Genomic DNA, 22454 nt, shown 5'->3' with positions numbered 1-22454 from the left:
TAATTAACCAGCATACATTTGTGATTCTAAATTTATATAAAAAATTAGTTTGAATCATTTCACAGCATTTATTTGAGATTTTCTGTTTTTATTCAATTAATTAAATTATTGTCACAGATAGTTATATTTATTTATCATAGTTTATTTTTGGAAAACAACAACAAAATGAGTGGAAGCTGTAAAATTAAATTTTCTGCATTGATTAAAAAAAATAGACTAATAGATGAAATAGATTAATTTATAATTCATAATTTTTGTCACTTTATAAAATAATTTTATGGGAACAAAATTCAAATCAATCTCAGTCAAGTGAAAAAGCAAATAGGATGCATTAATAGAATACTTCATTAAGTTCAAATTAATAGCTAAAAGAAATTTAGTGATGATTCAATATTTGAAATAGCATGAATTATAATGCAATTTGACAGTGATAAATAGTTAGAAACAAAACACAGTTTAATCAAATAAATTTTTTGTTTCTAGAACCAATAACAAGATATATTTTGAGCTGGATTTTTAATTTTAAATGATGGTTAGAAATGAAATAGATAAGATTTCAGTCAGCATCACCTTAATTTCAATGCAACACCAGTGAAAGTACATTTAACAAGAATGAATTTAACCTGCACTACTCTTCGTTATGCACTAAGCCATTGGCAGAATCATGTCTTGAAAAAGCAGCCCTCATGTCAAAGAGAGGGGAGGGGATAAAAACAACCACAACTGAGTTTTTATAAACAGGTTCTCAAATAAACATAGAGATGCCCAATAATTGAAGGATAGGTTCTAATATTTAGAAATAAAAAACTTCATTTTATTCACAAACAAAAGAAGTTCACCACTTTTTTTGTTTTGCTTTCTTGTATATGAAGTATACAAAGAGGAAGTGTTGCAATTCTTAAAAATAAATAAATAAAACTAGAGATATTGTTGAAACTCATGTTTAAGGATTTCCTGAGTTAGAAATACACATTTTTAGAATGATGTCTCTCTGTTTGTCTGTGAGCATGATAAATCAAAAGTGCTCTGAGATACATAGAAGAAATCTGGTATATAGACTTTACACCACATGCGTAGATTTCAATCAGATTTTGAATGAAATCTATTCAGGGGAAGTTTGTCTGTTTTCTTGTCCAAATGTAAGTAAAAAGATCAATACAAAACATAAAGAGGTAGATAAATAAATTGTTGTATGGCGTAGCATCTAAAATGTAGATTTTTATTAACTTTTGAAACAAATGGGCTTCAATCTGCTAAAGGATTGATTGTCTAATTTACCTGGAAATTGTCTACTTTACCTTTACCTACATGTGGAAATACCTGGCTGGTATTTCCACAAGAATGCAAATCCATTAACTAAAAAAAAAATTGGAATGACTTAAAAAAAAACAAACAAAAAAAAAAAAAACGAAATTTGTTATGAGATCTCACGACAGCATTTGCAAGTTTTTTGTTAAATTTTGATTTCAATTGGCCAAGAAAAAAGGCGCCCAAAATACAAATTCGATTTTTCAGATACTTGTGTATTAACTATATGTCAGGGTTTATTTGAAAATAAATAAATAAATGCCAAAGGGCACAAGAAAGATTGAATAAAAATGCTAGATTCATACCAAAGATCAATATTTTATAATTATTGTTTGCCAATGACTGGCTATTGTGACCTCTGTCTGTGACCTTACTCAATGTCAACAATTTTATATGGGGAGAGGGGGGGGGATAAAAATTTTATTAGAGAATGCTAAAAAGTTCTGGCTTTAACAAATTTTTTAAATTTGCTTTCTTAAAAGAAAGGATATTAATAAATCACCAATATATCTTTGCCATAAATATATTAAGAATCAAATCTGCTTACCGTATACACCATGTTACCAAAAACAAGGTAACCTCCATCTCTGCCATTTGACCAAACAATGTCTGAAATATAAAAAGGAAAAATTAAGCCAAGAAGGAAACAATTGGAAACAAAGGAATCTCTACAAAGGTTTATACTTACCATTATCTACGCTTAAGTATGTCAGCCAAAATAGTAACACTGAGTGAGCAATGGAATCAAATATCCAAACCCAAAACACCTAAAATAATTAGCATATTAAAAAATGCTTAGCATTTCAAAAAAATATATATATTATTTTCATTTCTTAGAAAAGTTATTTAAGTTTAAAATTTCCATTAACAACAAAAAAATTCTTTAAATTTCTTACATGCACATTAAAGAATTCAGATGACTGGGAACTTTTATACATTGCTGGAAATTTAAGCATGGTTTCTGCACTACAGGTGCGGTCGAACAAACCTATCGCCAACGGTGGAGCAGCTGTAAATATCTGAAAAATATATATATATATAAACATGAGTATGAATCATTTTATTGAGAGAATGGAATGTTCAAATTCTATACAACATCTTAAGATCTTCAGAATTTAATAGAGTATTTTTATAAAATGCATGTTAAAATTTGATTTATTAATATCCAGACTCAAAGTGCTCATTTCGGGAAACATTGTTTAAACTGTTGTCCAAGGGATGGCACTATTACAGTGTTAGGTATATACTGAGCATGAGAAATAAAACCTGAGGAAATGAAATACCATAATCCAGGATGTAAAGGCAAATCTTGTATAAGATGCATAAACAGAGCATTTACTAATATGCACAAAACAAGAACTGTTTTTATGAATTTCATCATAAATAATCATCATAGTATCATTTAAAAAAATTGTATTCAAATTTTAATCACAAATGTATGGTAACTTTACTAGCACATAACCTTAAAATACCTCACTGGATCCATTTAATTAACTGAATTAAGGATTTTGAAAAATATTTTTTTCTTTTTTAATGATGATATTTAATTAAAAAATTACTAAGGTGATTTAAGAAATAACTATTAGTTTTTACTAAGATATTAAAAAGTTAATATTCATAACATTAATCAAAAGTTGTGAATTTCAATTGTTTATATTTCCATTCTTTTTAGAAAGATCTTTCCTGTGAGATCTTAATCATATCTCCCAGGAAATATGGTTAAGATCTTAATCATAAATTCAGCTAATTTTAATTAATCTGTGATGATAACTGAAAGGATTATACAAATAAGAGGATACAAACTAACTTAAGCAAAAATAAATTTATGTTTTTGGTCAATTATTTATTGAATATTATATAAATAAAAATTTACAATAAAATATCTGAAGTATATGCTAGGCCAAAAGAGGAACATTAAAAATTTTTTTTCCTGAAGCTATTTATTGAAATATTCAGCATTCCACTCAATATTACAGAGAAATATCAAATACACTAACTACTATCTAAAAATCGCACTGCAATAAAATGCCATTAAATTTCTAGAACCTTTTAGGATTGTTACTGATTGGTCAAATTTCTATATCAGTTAAATAAGGATGAATAAGAGTTTATTTTTATCAGTGCATTTAAATTCTCACAAGAAGTGTAATTCTCGGATCACATTTTTAATCTGTCTATTCATGCTTCAAATAATTCAGAAAAAAAAAAAAAAAAACACGTCTTGGATGAAACTATTGATTATTTATCATTCAGAATGCAATAAGAACAAAATGATAGGAATAAACAACGTATAACTATGCAGGGATATATTATGTACATTAAAAGGACTGTACAATGCATATGTAAAAGTTAAGAGATGGTTGATTATATATTTCATTAGACTTTTATAGCCATTACATTCTCTGTAAAAATGCATGCAGCATGTGCATTGAAATACCTGATGGGTGCTGACACAGATAAATATTTGCACAGAGGTATTTTCAGAAGAATATGGCGGAAATAATTTTTTTCTCTGCTTTTATGTTGCTTATGGGAGAGGAAATCTTCCAAAAGGAAAGATAGTTTAAATGTACATCATATGCTTGTATTGATAATGGTGAATGTGCTTACAAACTTATAGTAAAACATAATTTTGATGTAAATATTTGGCCTAAAATTACCGAGGACTACTGATAATTATATTTAAATCTAGTCCAAGATGAAAGGTGTTAAATATTTCAAGAGAGAGATATGCCAAAATGTTCTGACAAGCATTAGGTTTAGTAATCTCAAATAATACTGCCAATGATTGCAATAATCATGTTAGTAAGCCCTCAAACATCATTTTTGGGACAAGGATAGGTAAGAAATGTCATCACAAGCCTACTTTGCTCAGAATACTTCTTTGAAACTATTGGAAAGCTTTGGCATCTGAAAACTCTTTGAACATTAATTGAAATTTTATTGTGCCAGCAAGTAAACATCTCCAACAACCATCTATGACATTCTATGAGTTTTCAGTAATATTAAAGATACAAAAATAACAATTTTAAACATATATTGCAGCTTGTGAGAGCAATTTTAAACACTTTCTATGACTGCTCATTTCACAAATATATCTATTAATAAAACCTTTTTCTAATTTGAATGAAGTCTTTTCATTTTTACATACCCTAAAAATCACATATTTATACCTCTATACTGAAATATGTTACAAATTCAATACTGATAGTACTGTACATATTGAAAAATATATGCAGAATATTAGAATATAAGTAAATTGCAATATATTGAAGATTTAAACAGTATAATATTTACAGTACTACATCAAAAAATATATACATCAAAGATAAAGCTGAGTAAAGGCTTTTCTCAGATGTACAAAACAAAACATAGAGAAATAAAAATAAAAGCACACACACAAAAAAAAGGGAATAAAATAAACAAAGGCATACCACATTGTACAAACCAATAGTCCACCGTTCGAAAAGAGTTTGACCAGACCACCCACTGACAATTGCAAACCAAAGCTGAAAAAATATAATTTTTATTCAGATTACAAACATAATTTTTATTAGCATGATTCACAAAAATACTATAAAATATGATGCCTACTTACCTCAATTACATATAAGCAAATGTTTTTGTGGAATGAATATAAAATGAGCTTGCACAAACGTCCATGACTCCAAGCTCCATGAACAAAGAGGAGTCGAGTCAAATAACGAAACTAAACACCAAAAGAAAAAAATGAAAAGGAATCATTTCAAGAAAATATTAAAAACAACTTAAAAGAATATCCCCCTTTCTCTCAAATAAAAGAACTCAGAAGCAACTAAATATCTTAGAAAATAAAATTTAATTATATAAAAAAATGCTAATCAAAAATATTGATCTCAAATATTTTATGAAAATAATTCCTGTTTATATTCAGTTCAGTTAAATTCAACATGAAGTTTTTTCATTTTATATCACTGAATGAAAACATAATACAATACATTAATCAGTATATATCATTAAATAATACACAATAATGCTATTTCTGAATGATGCTGTAAAAATGAAACATAGTTCAATAAATTTATTATCAAAATAGATATCAAATGATAACATAAGAAGTTCATTACCTGAGCAATAGAGTAATCAGATGCACATGCAGCTTGCAATCCCTCTACTCCACTAATGCCTATACCAACATGAGCAGCCTAAAAATAATAAATACATATTAAAATCAATATGCAGTGAAAAAATTTATAACTATATGAATTAAAGTATTATAAATTAATACATATTAAAAAGAGTTAACCATTTTAAGATACTGAAACTGTCTAAAAAGGCCTTAGGCAGTTTCAGCTTCTGATCAGGTGGTTTCAATCTTGAAGTCCTGTATTAATAACTTTTATGATTTAATTTCCAAAGATATAATAAAAATTTTTTCTTCAATTTAATTTGTTGGTTTCTACAATATTGACTTGAACCCAATTTCCTCTTTTTCAAATACAAATAAAACAAAAACTTCAGTTTTGTTTGTGAATTACAAATAAAATCAAAGCCATAAAAAAGAATTAAAAACAATCAAGATTATAAGAATTAAATAATCACAATAACAATTATTATAAAAGCAAAATAAGTACAAAAATCAATTTCTTCAAAACATACCTGTATCATGGCTACATCATTTGCACCATCGCCTATAGCTAAAGTGACCATATTTGTTGCTAAATGTACCATTTCAACTATTTCAGCCTTCTGCATTGGTGACACTCTGAAATGCAATAAACATTTTTCATGTTTAACAAAGAGAAGACAGTAAATAAAAGATGAAAAATATAGCTTTAATAGCATACAAAATCAAACTTATTAAAGAATTTAACAACCAAAGACAAATATTTGCATATGCATTTGCATACTGTCTGTTAAATAAATCTTTGCATAAAATTTATGTGAAGAATTACATAGCTTTAATTCAACCTCAGGTTTTAAATCAGTGAATATAAAAATTTATAAAAAAAAAAGATCTAAAAGCAGCACTAAGTTTGAATTGTGGTGAATATTACTGCTACATCTACTACAAACCAGTGGGATCTCCTTGAAACTTTCTCATATATACATGTGCGATATTAAAAGCATGCTATTGGAGAAAAATAGCTACAAAAGTGTCTATTAGTGTTTGAATTTTGGTGATTAATCTGTGAAATGGGGCTATTACACAAACACCAGAGCACTAAATGTATATTAGGAATTTGTTGGCAATCACAAAGATCATTTATCACATTTTATATATTTAAATCAATGCAGTTTTGAGTTATGGTGTTCATACAAAAGTATTGGCAGTCAATCCCTAAATAAACTTGATCCCAATTTTGATAAGTATTAACATTTTACATGTTAAACCAGCATAGTTCTTTTTGTTTTGTAGTTATTGTGTTAACTCATATTGAGATAGCCAGACAGGCAGATTGCCTCTAAACAGATTCACAAAGAAAAGCATAGTTCCAAAAATACATTTTTCAGAAAAAAGGTCTAAAATATGGAGATTTACTAAAATTTCAAGTTTAAATTTTTTGATAATCAAATACTTTTTCTTGGCATATTTTATACAGAAGACAGTAAAAATTAAATTCATTAGAAGGACCTTTCAAACACATTGATTTCTTTAATTCAGGTTGCATCTTTAAAGGAATTGACACAATTTTTAACATGCTACAAAATATCTAAATTTGATCATATAGACAGATCTTAATATAGGTCTTAAATATTACAAGCAATTCTACTAAATCAGAAATTTGGAGGTTCTGTTTGATATGTTTTGCTCTGAAGTATTATCATATACAAATCCTTTTCAGAAACAAAGTAAAATTTTTTATTCCAATAGTAATATTACCTGCAGCAGATAACACTCTTGCAAGACAAGGCAATGTCAACAAAATCCCTTCTAACATCAGAAGAAAGAGCATATTTTAAAGTCTGAAAACAAACATCAAATTATAAATTTAATTATTTTGCATACACACACAAAAATGAAGATTATAAATAAAAATAGCATAAAAATAGGAATACAAATGGAAAAAAATGAATTCAAGATCCTGAAGATTTTATCGAAAGTTACTTTCAAGCAGCAATTTAAAAGCTTTTTTTTTTAAATGAGAGGTCCGGCAATCTTGCACAAATCATTCCTGCTTTGAATCACCATCCAAGGTCACCTTTAATAAACTCTTTGGGTAGGATCAATTTTTTCCTCATTTTTATTCCTACTGTTATTCATTGAATTTTTTTTTTATTTATTTTTAGATATTGCAGTATTTGCACACTCAAATGGCAATTTTTCTTCAAATCTTTTTTTATTTTTATTATTATTATTTAAACTATTTTAATCAAATAGTTTTGTTCTTTTTTCAATTTTGCGTTAACTATTTTTAGATTTTTCTTATTTTATATGTAATTTTATCAAATCTTTATTAAATTGAGAAATTTTCAAATAAAACAGCAAAATTTATTCATAAAGGGACAAATTTTAAAAATATTTAATATTGCTCCTACTAGATTCATACAACACCATTTCAAAGGCAAAAAGGTAATCCAAATATTATACAAATCTTTGCTGAGGAATAAGATAAATACAAAATACAGTAGTTGTCTGTACTAAAAATTAGCAAAAATGTAGCAAATGTGTGGTACATGGAGAAGAGAATTTTCTATTTCCTCTAGATCATATTAGTTTCTAGCAATCTGGTCTCTTAGTCCAAATTTGGTAACTGGAGTTTTAATACCTAGTTTTACTTTTAACATAAGGAATGAAAAGTCCGAATAACATTTGAAATTTCATCTAAAAGAATGACTTGCCTTTCCATCGATAATCAAAGCAACATCATGTTCTTTCCTTAATAAATCACCAAAATCTTGCATGTGGCGTCGAATAGCTTCTCTAGTGTTCTAAAAAGAGAAAGAAAGAAGGGGTGAATGAGATGAATAACTAATAAACAAAACCTTTTACTTTCATCAAAGTAAATAATATTCAGGAAAGAAAATGTAAAATTTATACAAAAGTTAAAAGCTTAAAATGGCTATCAGATTTCGAACATATCAAAGATGCACAGATGAATATATCAAAGATTGGTAGAAAGTTCAGCTTCTGATCTTAAAACTGTATATTAAGATTACTAACCTTTGTAGAATGTCCTTTTTACAAAAGGTTATTCCACAAATGAGCTTTAAAGTGATACAGTTTACCTTTATAATGCAGCTGGTTATCCAATTTTCTAAGTCTGATTAAGAAGTGGATATAGTAAAATTACAAAAGGGCATTACAAAACAAGTAATACTAAGCAATCTTTCACCTTTGCCTTTATTCTGAAATTACAGAATAGTATGCATAATCAAAAATGCACTCAAGTGTGAAGAAAAGATTTTTAAGTAAGAAATTTATTTAAGGTATGATCTACAAAATTCTCTAAACATTCTACTGGAACAATTCTGAAATATTCTCTAAACCATTGTGGCCAGCATTTCTACTGTTTGATTCCCTGACATTTTTCAGATGTTTCTAATATCTTCAAAAGGGTGCAGTTTTATTTTAGTCTCTTTAATTATCATACAATATGTTCTTAACTTTATTTAAAAAATCGTTCTACTTTTTAAACTAAAATCAATTTAAAATAAAATTTAATTCTCAGAAAAAAAACCATAATTTTTGCTTATTGAAATTTAGATAAGCTGCAATTATGTAAAACCATTCCTTTTTTTTGCAAGTATATCAACCAACACTAGAAGATCATATGAAAAAGTTTGCAAAAATGTTTTTTTTTAATTACCCCGATTTACACTGCATTGTTACAATTACAAACATATGGCTCGTTTATTCTAAGTTCTAGCAAGAGATTGGTGTTTTGCTAGAACTTATTTAATCTAGTATTAGAGAATTTTCCAACAAAGGAAAAACGCCAGAATCTGAGCACGATCAATGCGAATCTGGATCAAGTTATGAACATATAGATAACTTATAAACTGCCATATTGAGTAATTTCGCTCTGTATTGAGGACTCTATAATCCTTAAATTAGACAGTTCAGTAAATTTCTTAATTTACAACTATTTTATCTAGGTACATAACAGGATCACCAAAAATCTCTTGTTTCACACCATACTAGCAATTTCTTTGAAATTCCTGCATTTCGACAGTCAAAATTTCCCCAAAAAATATTTTATTGAGCAAACATCGCTTCCTTTAATTAGTTTTAAAAGTTTCATTTTTTTTCTTTTGATTTATAACTTGTTTAAATGAAAAGAACAATTCAAAATTAAAAGTGGAGATCCATTTTGATACTTTATGCCGTGCGGAACTCTAATAACTTTGAGAAGCCCCCCCACCCCAAGAAAAAAAATCAGTTGGCAGAAGCCTGTGTTTTTATTCCTCGAATAAATACGAATCCCTACAAATTGCAGTTGATTTCATTAAAAAAAAAAAAAAAACGCACACACAGAATAGCAACCGAAAAAAACCTGAAATACTTTTCCCCCTTAACATTACATTTGAAAATTGTAGGTGGCATGTATACGGCGCTCTTCAAGCATAAAATCATAAAAATAACAGAATCTGGTTTTAGTTACGCTCTTTTTTTCCATAGAACGCAAAACATTTTCGCTAATTATGTCAATAACTTGTTGTTCTAAAAAAGTAAACAAAAACTTTAGTGAAAATATTATATATTTATACATATATGAAATAAATTAGAGATGATGTTTAATCTTTCTCTTCCATAGTCTCTTTTAGATTACCAGCAAAAGTTTAATTTTCATTTATTACTAACGATGCTTCATTCTACGTATGAAAAAATACCAGCAAATTATCATGCTCGCTAAAAATTACTAATTTATAAAAAAAATTTCCAATTTTATAATAAATTTTCCTGGCTTTTTCCGAATTTCCTGGTTCACTGGCCATCCTGTAAACATTCTGAATCAATGTTTTATTTAGCATCATTTTATCTAATTATTATTCATATTTTATATTATAATTAAAAGTAATAAATATACAATTTCAACAGACATGGGAAGGGGAATTAAAAAACAATAAATAAATATATTTCTTTTCATAACTTAAAGCTAAAAACTTACATCCAAACTATTTTCATTTATCACCATAAGAGCCATGGATGGACTTAGTAATTTGCAAGAGTAACCTACAAAAGAAATCACATTATTGATTTAATATATAAAAAAAATCCCAATTGAAATGTTTTTGAAATTTCAGATTACGAAAACAACATTTTAAATTTAATTCTGTAAATATATTATGTTTAAAGAATTTATGGTAACTTTCCCAAATTTCATATAAATATCATTTTTTCAACTAATTTTTTAAAGTATTTTAAGTGTAACAAATGCAGAGTGAAATAAATATTAAAGTATCAATATCACTATATATATGAAGCTAGATGATGATTCACAAAGAATATGCCCACTGGAATATAGCAACAAAGAGAAATGATAATAAACTGCTTTACAATAACATTTTTTTTTTTTTTCACTTTTAAGAAAGTAAGAGGAAGAAGAAACTCACCAATATTTATAGCAGTTTCTTGTTTATCGCCAGTTAGAATCCAAAATTTTATTTCTGCTTTCAATAAATCAGAAATAGCTTCAGGTACACCCTGAAAAAGAACACCAAACAGGTTTAACTTAAAAAAAACAAACAAACAAAAACAATGAAAAATAATAAATTTTTTTAAAAAAATGCATGCAATTTTGTGGTAATAAACACAAATATTTTGATGAACATGTACATGTTCTAAAGAAAAATATATATATAAACCCTCTGATATGCAAACAAAAGGGAGAAAAAAAATCCCACTATTAAAGGAATGAGCATCTCAAGTTGCAATAAAGATGAATGTATGTATATATTAGTGTACTACAGTCCAGACTGTTTTCCTTAGAGCTGACAAATTTGTTACATATATATTTTGGAGGTTGGGAATGACCACCTCAGTTATTTTTTTAAATGCAAACTAATTAAAAATTAGTCATAATGTTGATATTTTATTGATATGATTTTCAAAAAAGTTAGAGACCCAAAATGTTTTTTTATGTTCATCTTAGAATTAAAAAAATTATCTTTTCAATGGTAAAAATTTTTTTGCTGTAATTTTTTTTCTATTTATTTACATGATTTTCAAATATATATATATTAGGCATAATTTTTAGTATATACCACAGTTCAGGTGAAACTCAATTAATCTTCATTGATACACTTCACTGCTACAAATATTGTAAACCTCCCCCCCCCTCCTTTGTTGATGATCAAAATATGAAAATTTGGTTAGTTCCCCTCCCTGTTGAATAGATTTCGATATAAGACATAATTTTGATAAGTTTTAAAAATTTTGTTCCATTTAAAATCAAGATTTAACTTTAGAACTAAGCAACGGGAAAATATTTTTAAATCTGTCCATGAAAAATACTGCTGCTCTTTCTTCTGATATAAGTGGATGAATATATAAAGAAATACAAAGCAGATCAGAATGGTTTAAGGCTTCTAAAACATTATAAATTGAAGTTTAAAAATACTTTGATAAGGAATGTGCTAAAACAAAGTTACACAAAATATTTATTTGAAATTCTTAATATGCATTAATAAGAACAAACAATAAGTCACCAAACATGGCTAGTTGTAAAAAAAAGGAATGCAATAAAAGAAGAAGAAAAAAAAAAAGCTAAAATTAAGTTTTTAGCACAGTATTATACAGTACCCTCCCGAGTATCCATTTCTCGACTATCCGGTCTAATTTTCTTTTATCGTAAGAAAATGAGGAAGGAAGGTATCTATTAAAGACTTTTCAAAACCTAAAAATTGTAAGTTTTGATTCTTATCTTAGGATTACCTTTTCATATCTGTGTAATCATTTATCAGTGAAAAATAAAATCAATTTGAGCCAATCTTCTTAAGAACTAGGCTTACGATTTACATTAGGCTGGCTTATCCAGCTTTTTTTTTATCCGGTCAATACTTCCGCCAAATTAGGTTGGATACTCGCGAGTGTACTATACTAATATAATATTGTATTACTTATATTTATTGTACTTACTGATACTTGCAGTATATTTATAAACGTACTTACTTCTTGCAATTTATCTTCAATGGCAGTGGCTCCTAACAGAGTCAGATTCTAAAAAAAAAAATAAGTTTAAAAATTAATCACATTATTATATACAGTTAAAATCAATTATCTACATGATGGGGGGAAAAACACCTCAAATAGATTAAAAATTAATATCAATAACTTACAGTTTCTATTAGTTGAGCAGCATCTTGTATTTTCCTTTCTCTGTATTGAATAGCTGTGCTTGCCTTATGAAAGGTTTCGCTCCATTGCTGAAAATGGAGGTATAAAATATGTAATCATAGCTAAAGAAATTCTAGAATTTTTTTGGACATTTTGAGAAATTTCAAGACATTATGATACTAACCTCATAAAATTCTACAGGAATTTCAGCAACTGCCAAGCATAATGTCCTTAAACCTAAAGTAAAAGACTCAGTAAACAATGGTTTTCATTATATATATGGAAACAATTAATTCATAAATTTGATCAAAAGTCAAAAATGTTTAACAGCATATATATTTTCTTTTCCAGAAAATAATATCATACAATGTAAAGGCAGAGGTTTTAGAAATTTTATCTGAACCTATTTTAATCTAGAAAGCCATAAACTTATTAACCTAAAACTAATTTATCATAACATTAAATTCATCTGATTTCCCCATATTTGTAGTTGCAATACATTTGTATCACTATTAAAATGTTATTGTTCAGATATGGTGACATCATATGATCTTGAAGAGCTTTCATAGAAATTTACTTCAAATTTGATATTGCAGTTATTAAGGCTGACTTTTTTCACACCATCTATAGAATATATAATAATAAAAATAAATGAATTTAATATTCATGATTTAGTGTAGTAGTAGTTATTAATGCTTCAGTTACCAGTTAATTTGGAGGGGGGATGAGAGAGAGAGAGAGAGAGAGAATAAAAAATTATTTCACATAATAAGTACTTTTCAAGTTGTAGGTTATGATTCCAAATGAAATCACATAGATAAATCATAGATAGCAAAATTTATCATTTGGCCTTTTTAAAAAATTTAAATATTTGCAAACAAAAACAGTTGTAGAAAAAGCCAACTTTAAGAAGTTTGTTAAAATATTTAATAGAATTTTTATTTATCATTTCTTACTTATTTTCAAAAACAAAAAAAATATTGTTTTTATTGTTTGAAAATATTTTATTACTTTTCTGATGGAGTAAAGAAAGTTTTTTTTTTCACTCATAAAATGCCCGAAGTGAAATTTTTTTTAAGTAGCTATATATATATATGTAATGAAGCAAAAAGAAAATTAAAATAAATAAATAAATAAATAAATAAAAAATAATCCCCATTTTGTTTTTTACACATAACATTTATTGCAAGGGTAATGAAATGAACAAATCAAAATTCTATTAAAGTCTTCAGTGAACGTTTATATCATACAGTTTAACTTAATTACTCACTGTTTTTTTTTTGCATTACTGAAACTACTTAATACTAAGATGAAACAGGTAACAAATACACTTAGGGAAAAACCAAACCAAAATTATACAAGAAATAAACGGGGTCAGATTACAAACCATTGCTTGCGAATTCCTTCAAATGTTCCAGAGTGACATCCTTATGCATTTGGCGATCACTCAATCTTTCATAAATTACTGTATCCTAAAAAGCAAGTTAAAATTAAAAACTAGAAACAAATTAAAACATAATAGGAAATAGCAAAATTAAAAAATATAATTTCAACAACAACAAAAAAATAATGTAAATACTATAATAGGAAATAGCTTTCAAGTGGCACTTATAATGATAGTCCCTAAAAGCAACTGATGATTATTACAAAATAAAATAAATATCAAAAATACCCAATTTATAAAATTTTTATCAGAAAAAAAAATAAGTATCCAAATTTACAAATTACTGAATTATAATCTTTTATGGAAAAAAAAAAAAACAAAAAAACAAAAAAACAAAAAAAAACAGGAATCAAAATTTTGCTTTTATTAAAGTAATATAGAAATTTTATTCAGGTGAGTTTACTACTGCATTCAATTTCCAAGTATATACTTTTTTGGTAAATTAGTAAAGAAAGTTTAATATAAATAACAGAGAAAATATTTCATATATTTTTAATTGCTTTCAATTAATACATTAAGTACATTATTTAATTAAACATTTAGCCACACAAAGAATAAAAGTAAGATTTGCCAAACATTTTATAAAATACATACTTTTATTAACATATCTTGAAAAGTAAAGAAAATCAATAACATATCAAAGTTTCCAAAAATAAATGAAGGTTATTTTGCAATTGAATAAATGGAAATGAATAATCAATGTAATTTTGCAAAAGAAATAGTGTTTCAATACTTGTAACTATATTATACAATATTATATAAAATAACTGGTGGTATCAATCTGTATTATTTTCACAGAATTAATATTTTTAACAGCAAAATTGCTTGAAATATTTAAAATTCTTTCATATTTAATTTGTTATGTAATAATTAAAGAAGTTTGCAATAAGAAATTAAAATTTTTTATTTTTGTATAAAATTTTTATTTAAATAAGCTATTTAAAAAAAATTATGAAAAAGAAAAAAGAAGAAAGAAGCATTCTTCAATATCACAACTTAAGAAAGAAGAGCACCAATCACAAACATTTACAAATTTTTTATAACATAAATTCAAATTAAAATCAAAAGCTTAATGATGCTAAAAAAGAAAATAAAATGAAACAACCCCTTTGGGACAAATGCTACAGATGTTTGCTTATGATGGATTCCTTTCAGGGCAGTTCTTCGTTTCCGGCTTTTGGAACGAAATAATTTCTATAAGATGGCTACTAGTCATGTTTACAAGATCAGTTATCTATTTGGCAGGTGGAGGGTGTATATCTATGAATGATAGATCTATAGATTTATCTGAAGAGAGTAGCAAATTATTACATTATTTATGGTATAATTAAAAACTTAAATGACACATATTTTGTTTGAGACAAGATAAAAAAATGAGACACCTGCCTAGAAATATAGTGTAATATCAATTTCTACACTGATCTGCATTTTTAGATTTTTTATTTGACTTTAAAGGATTAATTATTATAATTTTTATGATGTATTTTAAAATATCAATTGCAATTACTTTTTTTGTGTTCTTATATTTTGCATCTATAATCTGGTTTTAATTTAAGTACTATCGATCATAACAAAATACACAGTACATATTATTTTTAAAAAAATTAACTATTAAGTATTTTTGTTAATTTTTTAATCATGATTAAAAATATGATATCTATTATCACATATTTAAAAACTGTTTCATATCTATGCAAGGGGTAGTTTTTAAGAATTATTATGCACACTGTTGTGAAATATAATGTTCTTTAGGCTTATCAGGAAAAAATGCTCTGGCCTGTACAGACAGTTGATGTTTGCTTGATTCCATCCTGTGTGTGATTTTTTTTTCTGCACATATCTGTCCCAAAAGGGTTAAAAAATATTTACAAAAAAAATTCCCACTTTCTGATATACAAAAGTTATTATTAAACAGAAATGAAAAATCTAATTATCAATATTGCTGTATAGTTCATATTCAAATTAGCAAATAATTTTTAAAATGTTGAAATAACAAGCATATTTGATATTCTGGAAATGGATGAGAAGAGTTTATATACTCAATAAATGAAACTAATACACAATGACATGGGGAATGAAATGGGGAAAGGAAACGACAATACACAACATATATGGGGGAATCAATATAAATTTAGGGAGGTGCAAATGCAATACAATAAAATTTAAAATTCTTTCTGAAATTATTGTGTTTTATTTCATATGCTTTGAATTCCAATACTAACAAATATTCTTTACATTTAAAAGCAATTAACAGATGAAAAGTTAATTTCAGCAATAGATACAATGAAAAATAAATAAAAATAAAAAACAAACCAGCATACTCTTAATACATTCAATTGAAAATATACTTACAGCTCCTTTGCAGTAAAGTTTTATTTTTCCATCCGGACCTCTCACAATTACAGACATTCTTTTACGATCGCTATAAATGAAAACAAATTTTAAATAATCAGAACTTTTGAATCACAAGAAAATAAAATTTCTTTAACAACTAGATTAAAATATTTTAAATAATCAGAACCAAATTTTAAATAATCAGAACTTTTGAATCACAAGAAAATAAAATTTCTTTAACAACTATATTAAAATATTTAGTATCATACCTTGTAAATTCCAGAACATTAAGGATGGCATATGTTTCCTCTTTATCCAACTGAAAAACAATATCAAATTATTATGATATATGCAGATATAAACTATGGAGCTAAAAAATGGGATATATAAATGAAGAATGGGATATAGTATTTGTGCTGAAACTGCAGAATAAGGTTAATGTAATTATTAATTTAACTAATCAATTATTAATATACATTTAGCAAAGGATATACATTTTAAATTAGCTCTAAATAACATATATTAGATTTTATTGAAAAGGAGAAAAATCAAAGAGAAGAATGTAACAAAGTAATAGGCACAAATTTACAAACAAACAAAACAAAAACATAATGCAAATACCCAAAAGGCACGCAGTTAGTTCTTTAAAGGTACAATAATAAAGACTTAAAGAAAAGTTTTTTTTTTTTTTTTTTTTTTTTTAAGCAATCACAAATTGTTACAAAATCAAAAATTCAACATAGGAATTAGACAATAATAATAATAATAATAATAATAATGCAGCTGAAAATCTTATGACTCTACAATATTTAAAATAATAATAAATATTTCAATATTTGGCAAATTTTTGAATAATAAATACTTCAATAATATGGCACTTAAGCAATAAAAAGCAACAGGCATTAATTAAGCATCATTTACTGACATTAAAGCTTCATTATTCAGTGTTAAAAATGAACATACTTCTTCAAAACCAAAATACAAATTAGATTAAAATGCAAAACTTACTGCTTTAATTATAACAGAATCTGGTGTTCGTGTTGTAAAAACAAAGCCAAGTTGCTTTGCTCCTTTTACTAGAGCTCCTTCATCTATGAAAAACATATATAGCATTTGAGAAAACAAGAAAAGATAACTAAAGATGTATAGAAATGTAACTTTTCAGGTGCTTTTTTAATAATAATAGGAATTAAGAGATTATAAAATTACATTAAAAGATCACAAAATTAAAGAAAAGTTTTCTATTATCTATAACATGTTGCAAGCGAAAGACTGCAATCATAGTCTGAAAAAGATCAAATGTTAAAAAAAGTGAGATTACAATCTCATTTACATGGTAGACAGCTGAGAACTCACAATCTGTGATTTTGAAGGAATTGGAACTGGGAAATTGGATTTGTCTGCTACATGTTCAAAGACATGGAAAATTGTGCACAATGCAAAGAGTTAATTTCAGATCTTGCTTAATAACAAAATGATTAATCCAAAATGAAAAACAAAATTTACTCAAAGTATGTTTCACTTCATTCCTAATCTTGAAAAATGTCGAAAATTAATTAGAAAAAAAATTGACATAAAATCTGAATATGAAAAAAATTCTGTGACTAATTCAATCACTTATTCATATCCTTAACTGTAAAAAAATGGCTTTTCTTATTCTTCATGTTCAATTTCAAAATAATTAATGTTCAGCTTTCTCTTACATATTTTTTTTTGTAAGCATTATATTTTATTCGCTTTGTGATTGGTAGATAGGGAGTCCCAGACACATGGCATTTGAAGTTTGTTTTAGCAATATTATTTGATGTTGCAATTATTATATGCCATAGTAAGTATTTATATTGCAATTAAGGCGAAATGTAAAAAAGAAAGAAAAAGTAAACTTTAATTAACATCAAATGCATTTAAAACAATATTATTTCTTGATTCTACTTTTAAATACACCGTTTCTGGCAACACTGATGCATAGCTTTCTATTTTATTTACCGCTCCCAAGTAATGGAAATTTATTATTTGAATATCTAAGCAATATACATGCTAACTCTACATTTAAAAAAATAATAATGAGGCATCTAGTAATGTTAGATAAAGAAAAAAAAAGAAGAAAAAAAAAAGAAAGAAAAACTGTGCAAGATCCTGCCAATTTGAAAAGAAATACTGATTGTGAAACTGCTACATTGGCAGCAAAATGTGAAAAATTGATTTAATATTTAGATATAGGCAAGACTCAATCCCTCAGAAAACCCCATTAATCTGAGAACATACGTGAATGGAGGGCAACATTGGGGTTGGCGAGCAAAAGTGAGCATGGGGGGGGGGAGCCACCCAAGTTTATTTATAAAAAAAATCAATCACTCAAAAATTCTCTAACTTAAAGTATATTACAGTAAGTTAATACAGTATATTAGTTCAATATACTGTATTAAATTCTATAAAGGTCTCATTAATAATAATTGGTTTTTTGAGTTAGAAATAGTATAGTGCCAATATGAATTTTTACTTTTAGTATTTAATAATCAGACAATGTCTAAAAAATTTTTCACAATCTCAATATTATTTCATCTGGCAAAAATTGCTTCTTATTCAAAATTTCACTTTTTACTACATACTACAAGTCTGAAAATGCTTTGTTCTCATGTCAAATAAAATTTAGAGAGATAATTTGAATATTTATTAAACATTCTATTAAAGAAATTTTGATTCAATTTTGTAATTCTGATAGCATTAATGCAAATAAAATAAGAAATAACTTCACAATTGAGGTTTATTTTTATTGATATACTATGATAATATTACCTGGAGAAGCAGCTTGATACAGGAGATCTCCGGTCTCTTCTTCTTTTTCTGGAACTACAGTGTGGCAAACTGCCATCAAGGTCAAAAATTCTTTTATATATGCAGCAGTGGGCTGAGAAATTTAAAACAGTGTTAAATGCACATATTGAAAAATAAAAATAGCTAGCAGGGGAACAAAGCACCAATTTTACCAATAGACATATAATGCAGCTTTTAAAATAAAAATTTAAAAAAAATTGGACAGGCCTTAAAATATTTTTCTGTAGTATTCTTCACAAATATAAAATGCTCTGTTAAAAGTGTCTTTGGTGAATTTCAATAGCTTCACTAGTATTTAGGTAGTTTCAGTCACTATTCCAATATTGATACATTTTTCTCAGTCTTAGAAATTGAACTGATTTATGCAGAAGAAAAAGGAAGTGATTTCCTTTTCTAACAGTGTTGTTTAGTTTTTACATCTATGACAACCATCTTTTAATCTAGCAATGTTTAAAGAGAACAGAACTTTTTAGATGAGGGAAAAAAAAAATTTTAAATTCCCTACATTTTTCCTATTTTATAGATGATTTTTAAATTCCCTGTGTTTTCCTGATTTTCTTGGTACCATAGTAACTCTGCCTTAGCTGTAGAATAGCTCATTAAAGCTGAAGCCGCATATAGAATATCATTCCCTCACCCTTTTTTTATTCCAAAAAGATAAAATGTGAATTTATTTGCTTTGTTTCAAGGATTAGTTGAAGATCAGTCAGACTTTTAAATAAAACATCTTGAATGTATAGAATAGTGCAACATACAAATGCATCCGTTAAAGAACTATACAAATGGCACATCTGCCCACATTTCAAAGACCATTTCAATTCTGTATCGAGGCAATATGAAGACAAAACTATGTAATTGGTGTAATAATATTATTCCCAGCTGCTGGTCTTGTTAAAGATTCTTTCCTTGTATGGGCTTCCTACTTACTACCTCTACCTCACTTTCCACTTTCTTCTAGACAGAAAGAATTAGAGATTGATAACTCTCCCATATCCTTCTAGAATTTTGCACATAATGAGAATAGGTAAAGAAAGAAGTTAAGTAGTATTCCAAAATATTTGTAAACTTTTCCAAGAGAAATCAAAAAATCAAAGATATAGAAAAATTTAATTAAGTTTATGCTATCCATTCAAAATGATTCCACACCTTTTTATAATATAATAAAACATTTTCAATAAATATATTACTGAATTAATATATTATACATGATTAAATTTGCCACTTCCAATAATTATACCATTTTAAAATCAGCATTTAAATTGTAACATATTTGAGAAAATTTTAAAATACAGTTCTCCATTCCCTTAGAGCACTCATCTTCTGGAACAGGAGGGGGGGGGGGAGAGTATAATTTAAATTTCAGACAAAAAGTTGATAAAAGTAATGAGTATTACAAAATAACTATATAAATGAAATTTAATCATTATGTTGTTATTACCAGTCATTGAATACAATGCAGACATTTATATAAAATAAAAACAAAGAAATTAACCAACATATGATAATAGAGACATTACTCTCTCTCTCTCTCTCTCTCTCTCTCTCTCTCTCTCTCTCTCTCACACACACACACACACACACACACACACACACACACACACACACACACACACACACACACACACACACACACACACACACACACACACACACACACACACACACACACACACACACACACACACACACACACACACACACACACACACACACACACACAATCGTTTGGAGAAGTTGAAAAATCAAGGCACAAAGCAAAAGAGACATCAAAAATTTAATCAGAGCAATACAAAGTTCAAGACAAAATGTGAAATGATAAAAAGTAGTTACAGCAAACATTAAACAGACAAAAATCAATAAATATTCATTAAAATTAATGTTTAAATTTAAATTAAATTTCAAAATTATTATATTAATTAAATAATAGATACAACTTACATGGTTATTTACGTAATTATTTAGCAAATCTGTACCATCAAAATCCATTTCAGGAGAGCTAAAATATACAAAAAATAAAAAAAGAAATAGAATTTAGTCATTTCTCATATTTTATGAGCAATGAGAATAGATGACAATAACCTAAAAGAAAATTAATATTGTTTCTCAAATAAACATTTTAAAATGAAACAATACATTCTCTACTTTAAAGTATATATTCATCAGCAAACAAGAAAATATAAAATTCAATATCTGAATCAAGATTTAAGAGGTCAATTTTGCTCACTCTATATATACATACACGACAAAAAATTACAATTCTTATGTTTAGATTTTTTTTTTTAAATATTTATTCAAACACAAAATTTAAAAACAATAAAATATTATAAGCGGGAGAGCATCTAAAAATTATGTTAAAACTTTTCAAATGAATCATTTTTATGAAAATAAACTCCATTGCAATGCATGCATAAACTAAATTAATAAACTGAAAAATAGGGATAATAATTTTACCAAAAGAAAGTTTTTAAGTGTGCCGTTATTAAAGATGGAAGAATAGAAATTAGATGGAATAATGAAAATTGAAGCAAATCAATGAAAATGACAACATTTTAGGTAAGTTATTAAAAAATACACACCAATATATTGTTTTGCAAATGAAGCAACTTCATATTCCCATTTAAATTTAAAATTAAACTAATAAAAACAGACACTTTTTCATTTATTTAAGATTTAATCTCTCAAAAATCTAGGATTATGAGTAATTAAGTTTGTTTAAAAACAGAAAATTCTTTTAAAATTCATTTTATCATGTCACAGAGTATATCATGCTCCATCATGAAGCTATATTCATAAGACAAATAACTCAGCAACTTTAAGAAATAATAAATAATTATGTTAAAAGACATCTGATTTTATAAGTATTAGGATTTTGTAAGACTGCAAGAGTTTGCAAGTCAATTTTTCAAAATCCAAAAATTTTTTTACTATAAAATGCATTTTTTCAATACAATTTTTAAATTTCAAGTATACTGATTTCCGAGTTATAAATGATACTGTAAGAAGAATAGCTGAGTATAAAATTTCTGAAATATGTTTGGCAAAAATCATGCATTAAATATATAAATAAGCATTATGTAATTAAAACTTATTATTGAAACAATCTAAAATCAAAATTATTTCGGAATCAAACTAAAAAATAAAACAGAAAAAGCACCATTGTATTTAGAGAGTGCAAATGCAGCTACTACTAAAACACAGATGAATCTAGACAATTAGTAATAAAAACCAAGTTAATAGGGAAAAAAGTATCAAAATTAAATAAAATAAAATAAG

The 22454-nt window shown here is 26.5% G+C and overlaps 1 protein-coding gene across 10 annotated transcripts in view; it reads right to left on the bottom strand.

The window, feature by feature from the left end:
* LOC129976229 (phospholipid-transporting ATPase IA-like) overlaps positions 1–22454 on the bottom strand; it is a 175404-nt gene that overhangs the window by 19396 nt on the left and 133554 nt on the right. For all 10 annotated transcript variants that reach the window (XR_008785104.1, XM_056089694.1, XM_056089697.1 and 7 more), the window contains 20 exons: positions 21120–21177; positions 19143–19254; positions 17355–17437; positions 16616–16665; positions 16365–16434; positions 13956–14040; positions 12753–12805; positions 12571–12657; positions 12404–12451; positions 10846–10936; positions 10401–10465; positions 8131–8220; positions 7172–7254; positions 5947–6052; positions 5415–5492; positions 4907–5017; positions 4743–4817; positions 2205–2327; positions 1997–2075; positions 1856–1917 (listed from right to left, as the gene is read on the bottom strand). Coding sequence is in view for 9 of the 10 variants with exons in the window: in XM_056089694.1 (XP_055945669.1) it covers positions 1856–1917; positions 1997–2075; positions 2205–2327; positions 4743–4817; positions 4907–5017; positions 5415–5492; positions 5947–6052; positions 7172–7254; positions 8131–8220; positions 10401–10465; positions 10846–10936; positions 12404–12451; positions 12571–12657; positions 12753–12805; positions 13956–14040; positions 16365–16434; positions 16616–16665; positions 17355–17437; positions 19143–19254; positions 21120–21177 (1609 nt within the window). In the remaining variant the exon portion in view is untranslated. The remainder of the gene's footprint in view (positions 1–1855; positions 1918–1996; positions 2076–2204; positions 2328–4742; positions 4818–4906; positions 5018–5414; positions 5493–5946; positions 6053–7171; positions 7255–8130; positions 8221–10400; positions 10466–10845; positions 10937–12403; positions 12452–12570; positions 12658–12752; positions 12806–13955; positions 14041–16364; positions 16435–16615; positions 16666–17354; positions 17438–19142; positions 19255–21119; positions 21178–22454) is intronic.

This window comes from Argiope bruennichi, chromosome 7 (genome assembly GCF_947563725.1).
Source record: "Argiope bruennichi chromosome 7, qqArgBrue1.1, whole genome shotgun sequence".
Classification (NCBI taxonomy): domain Eukaryota; kingdom Metazoa; phylum Arthropoda; class Arachnida; order Araneae; family Araneidae; genus Argiope; species Argiope bruennichi.
The sequence above is the reverse complement of the archived record's forward strand: the minus strand, read 5'-3'. Positions and strand labels throughout refer to the sequence as shown.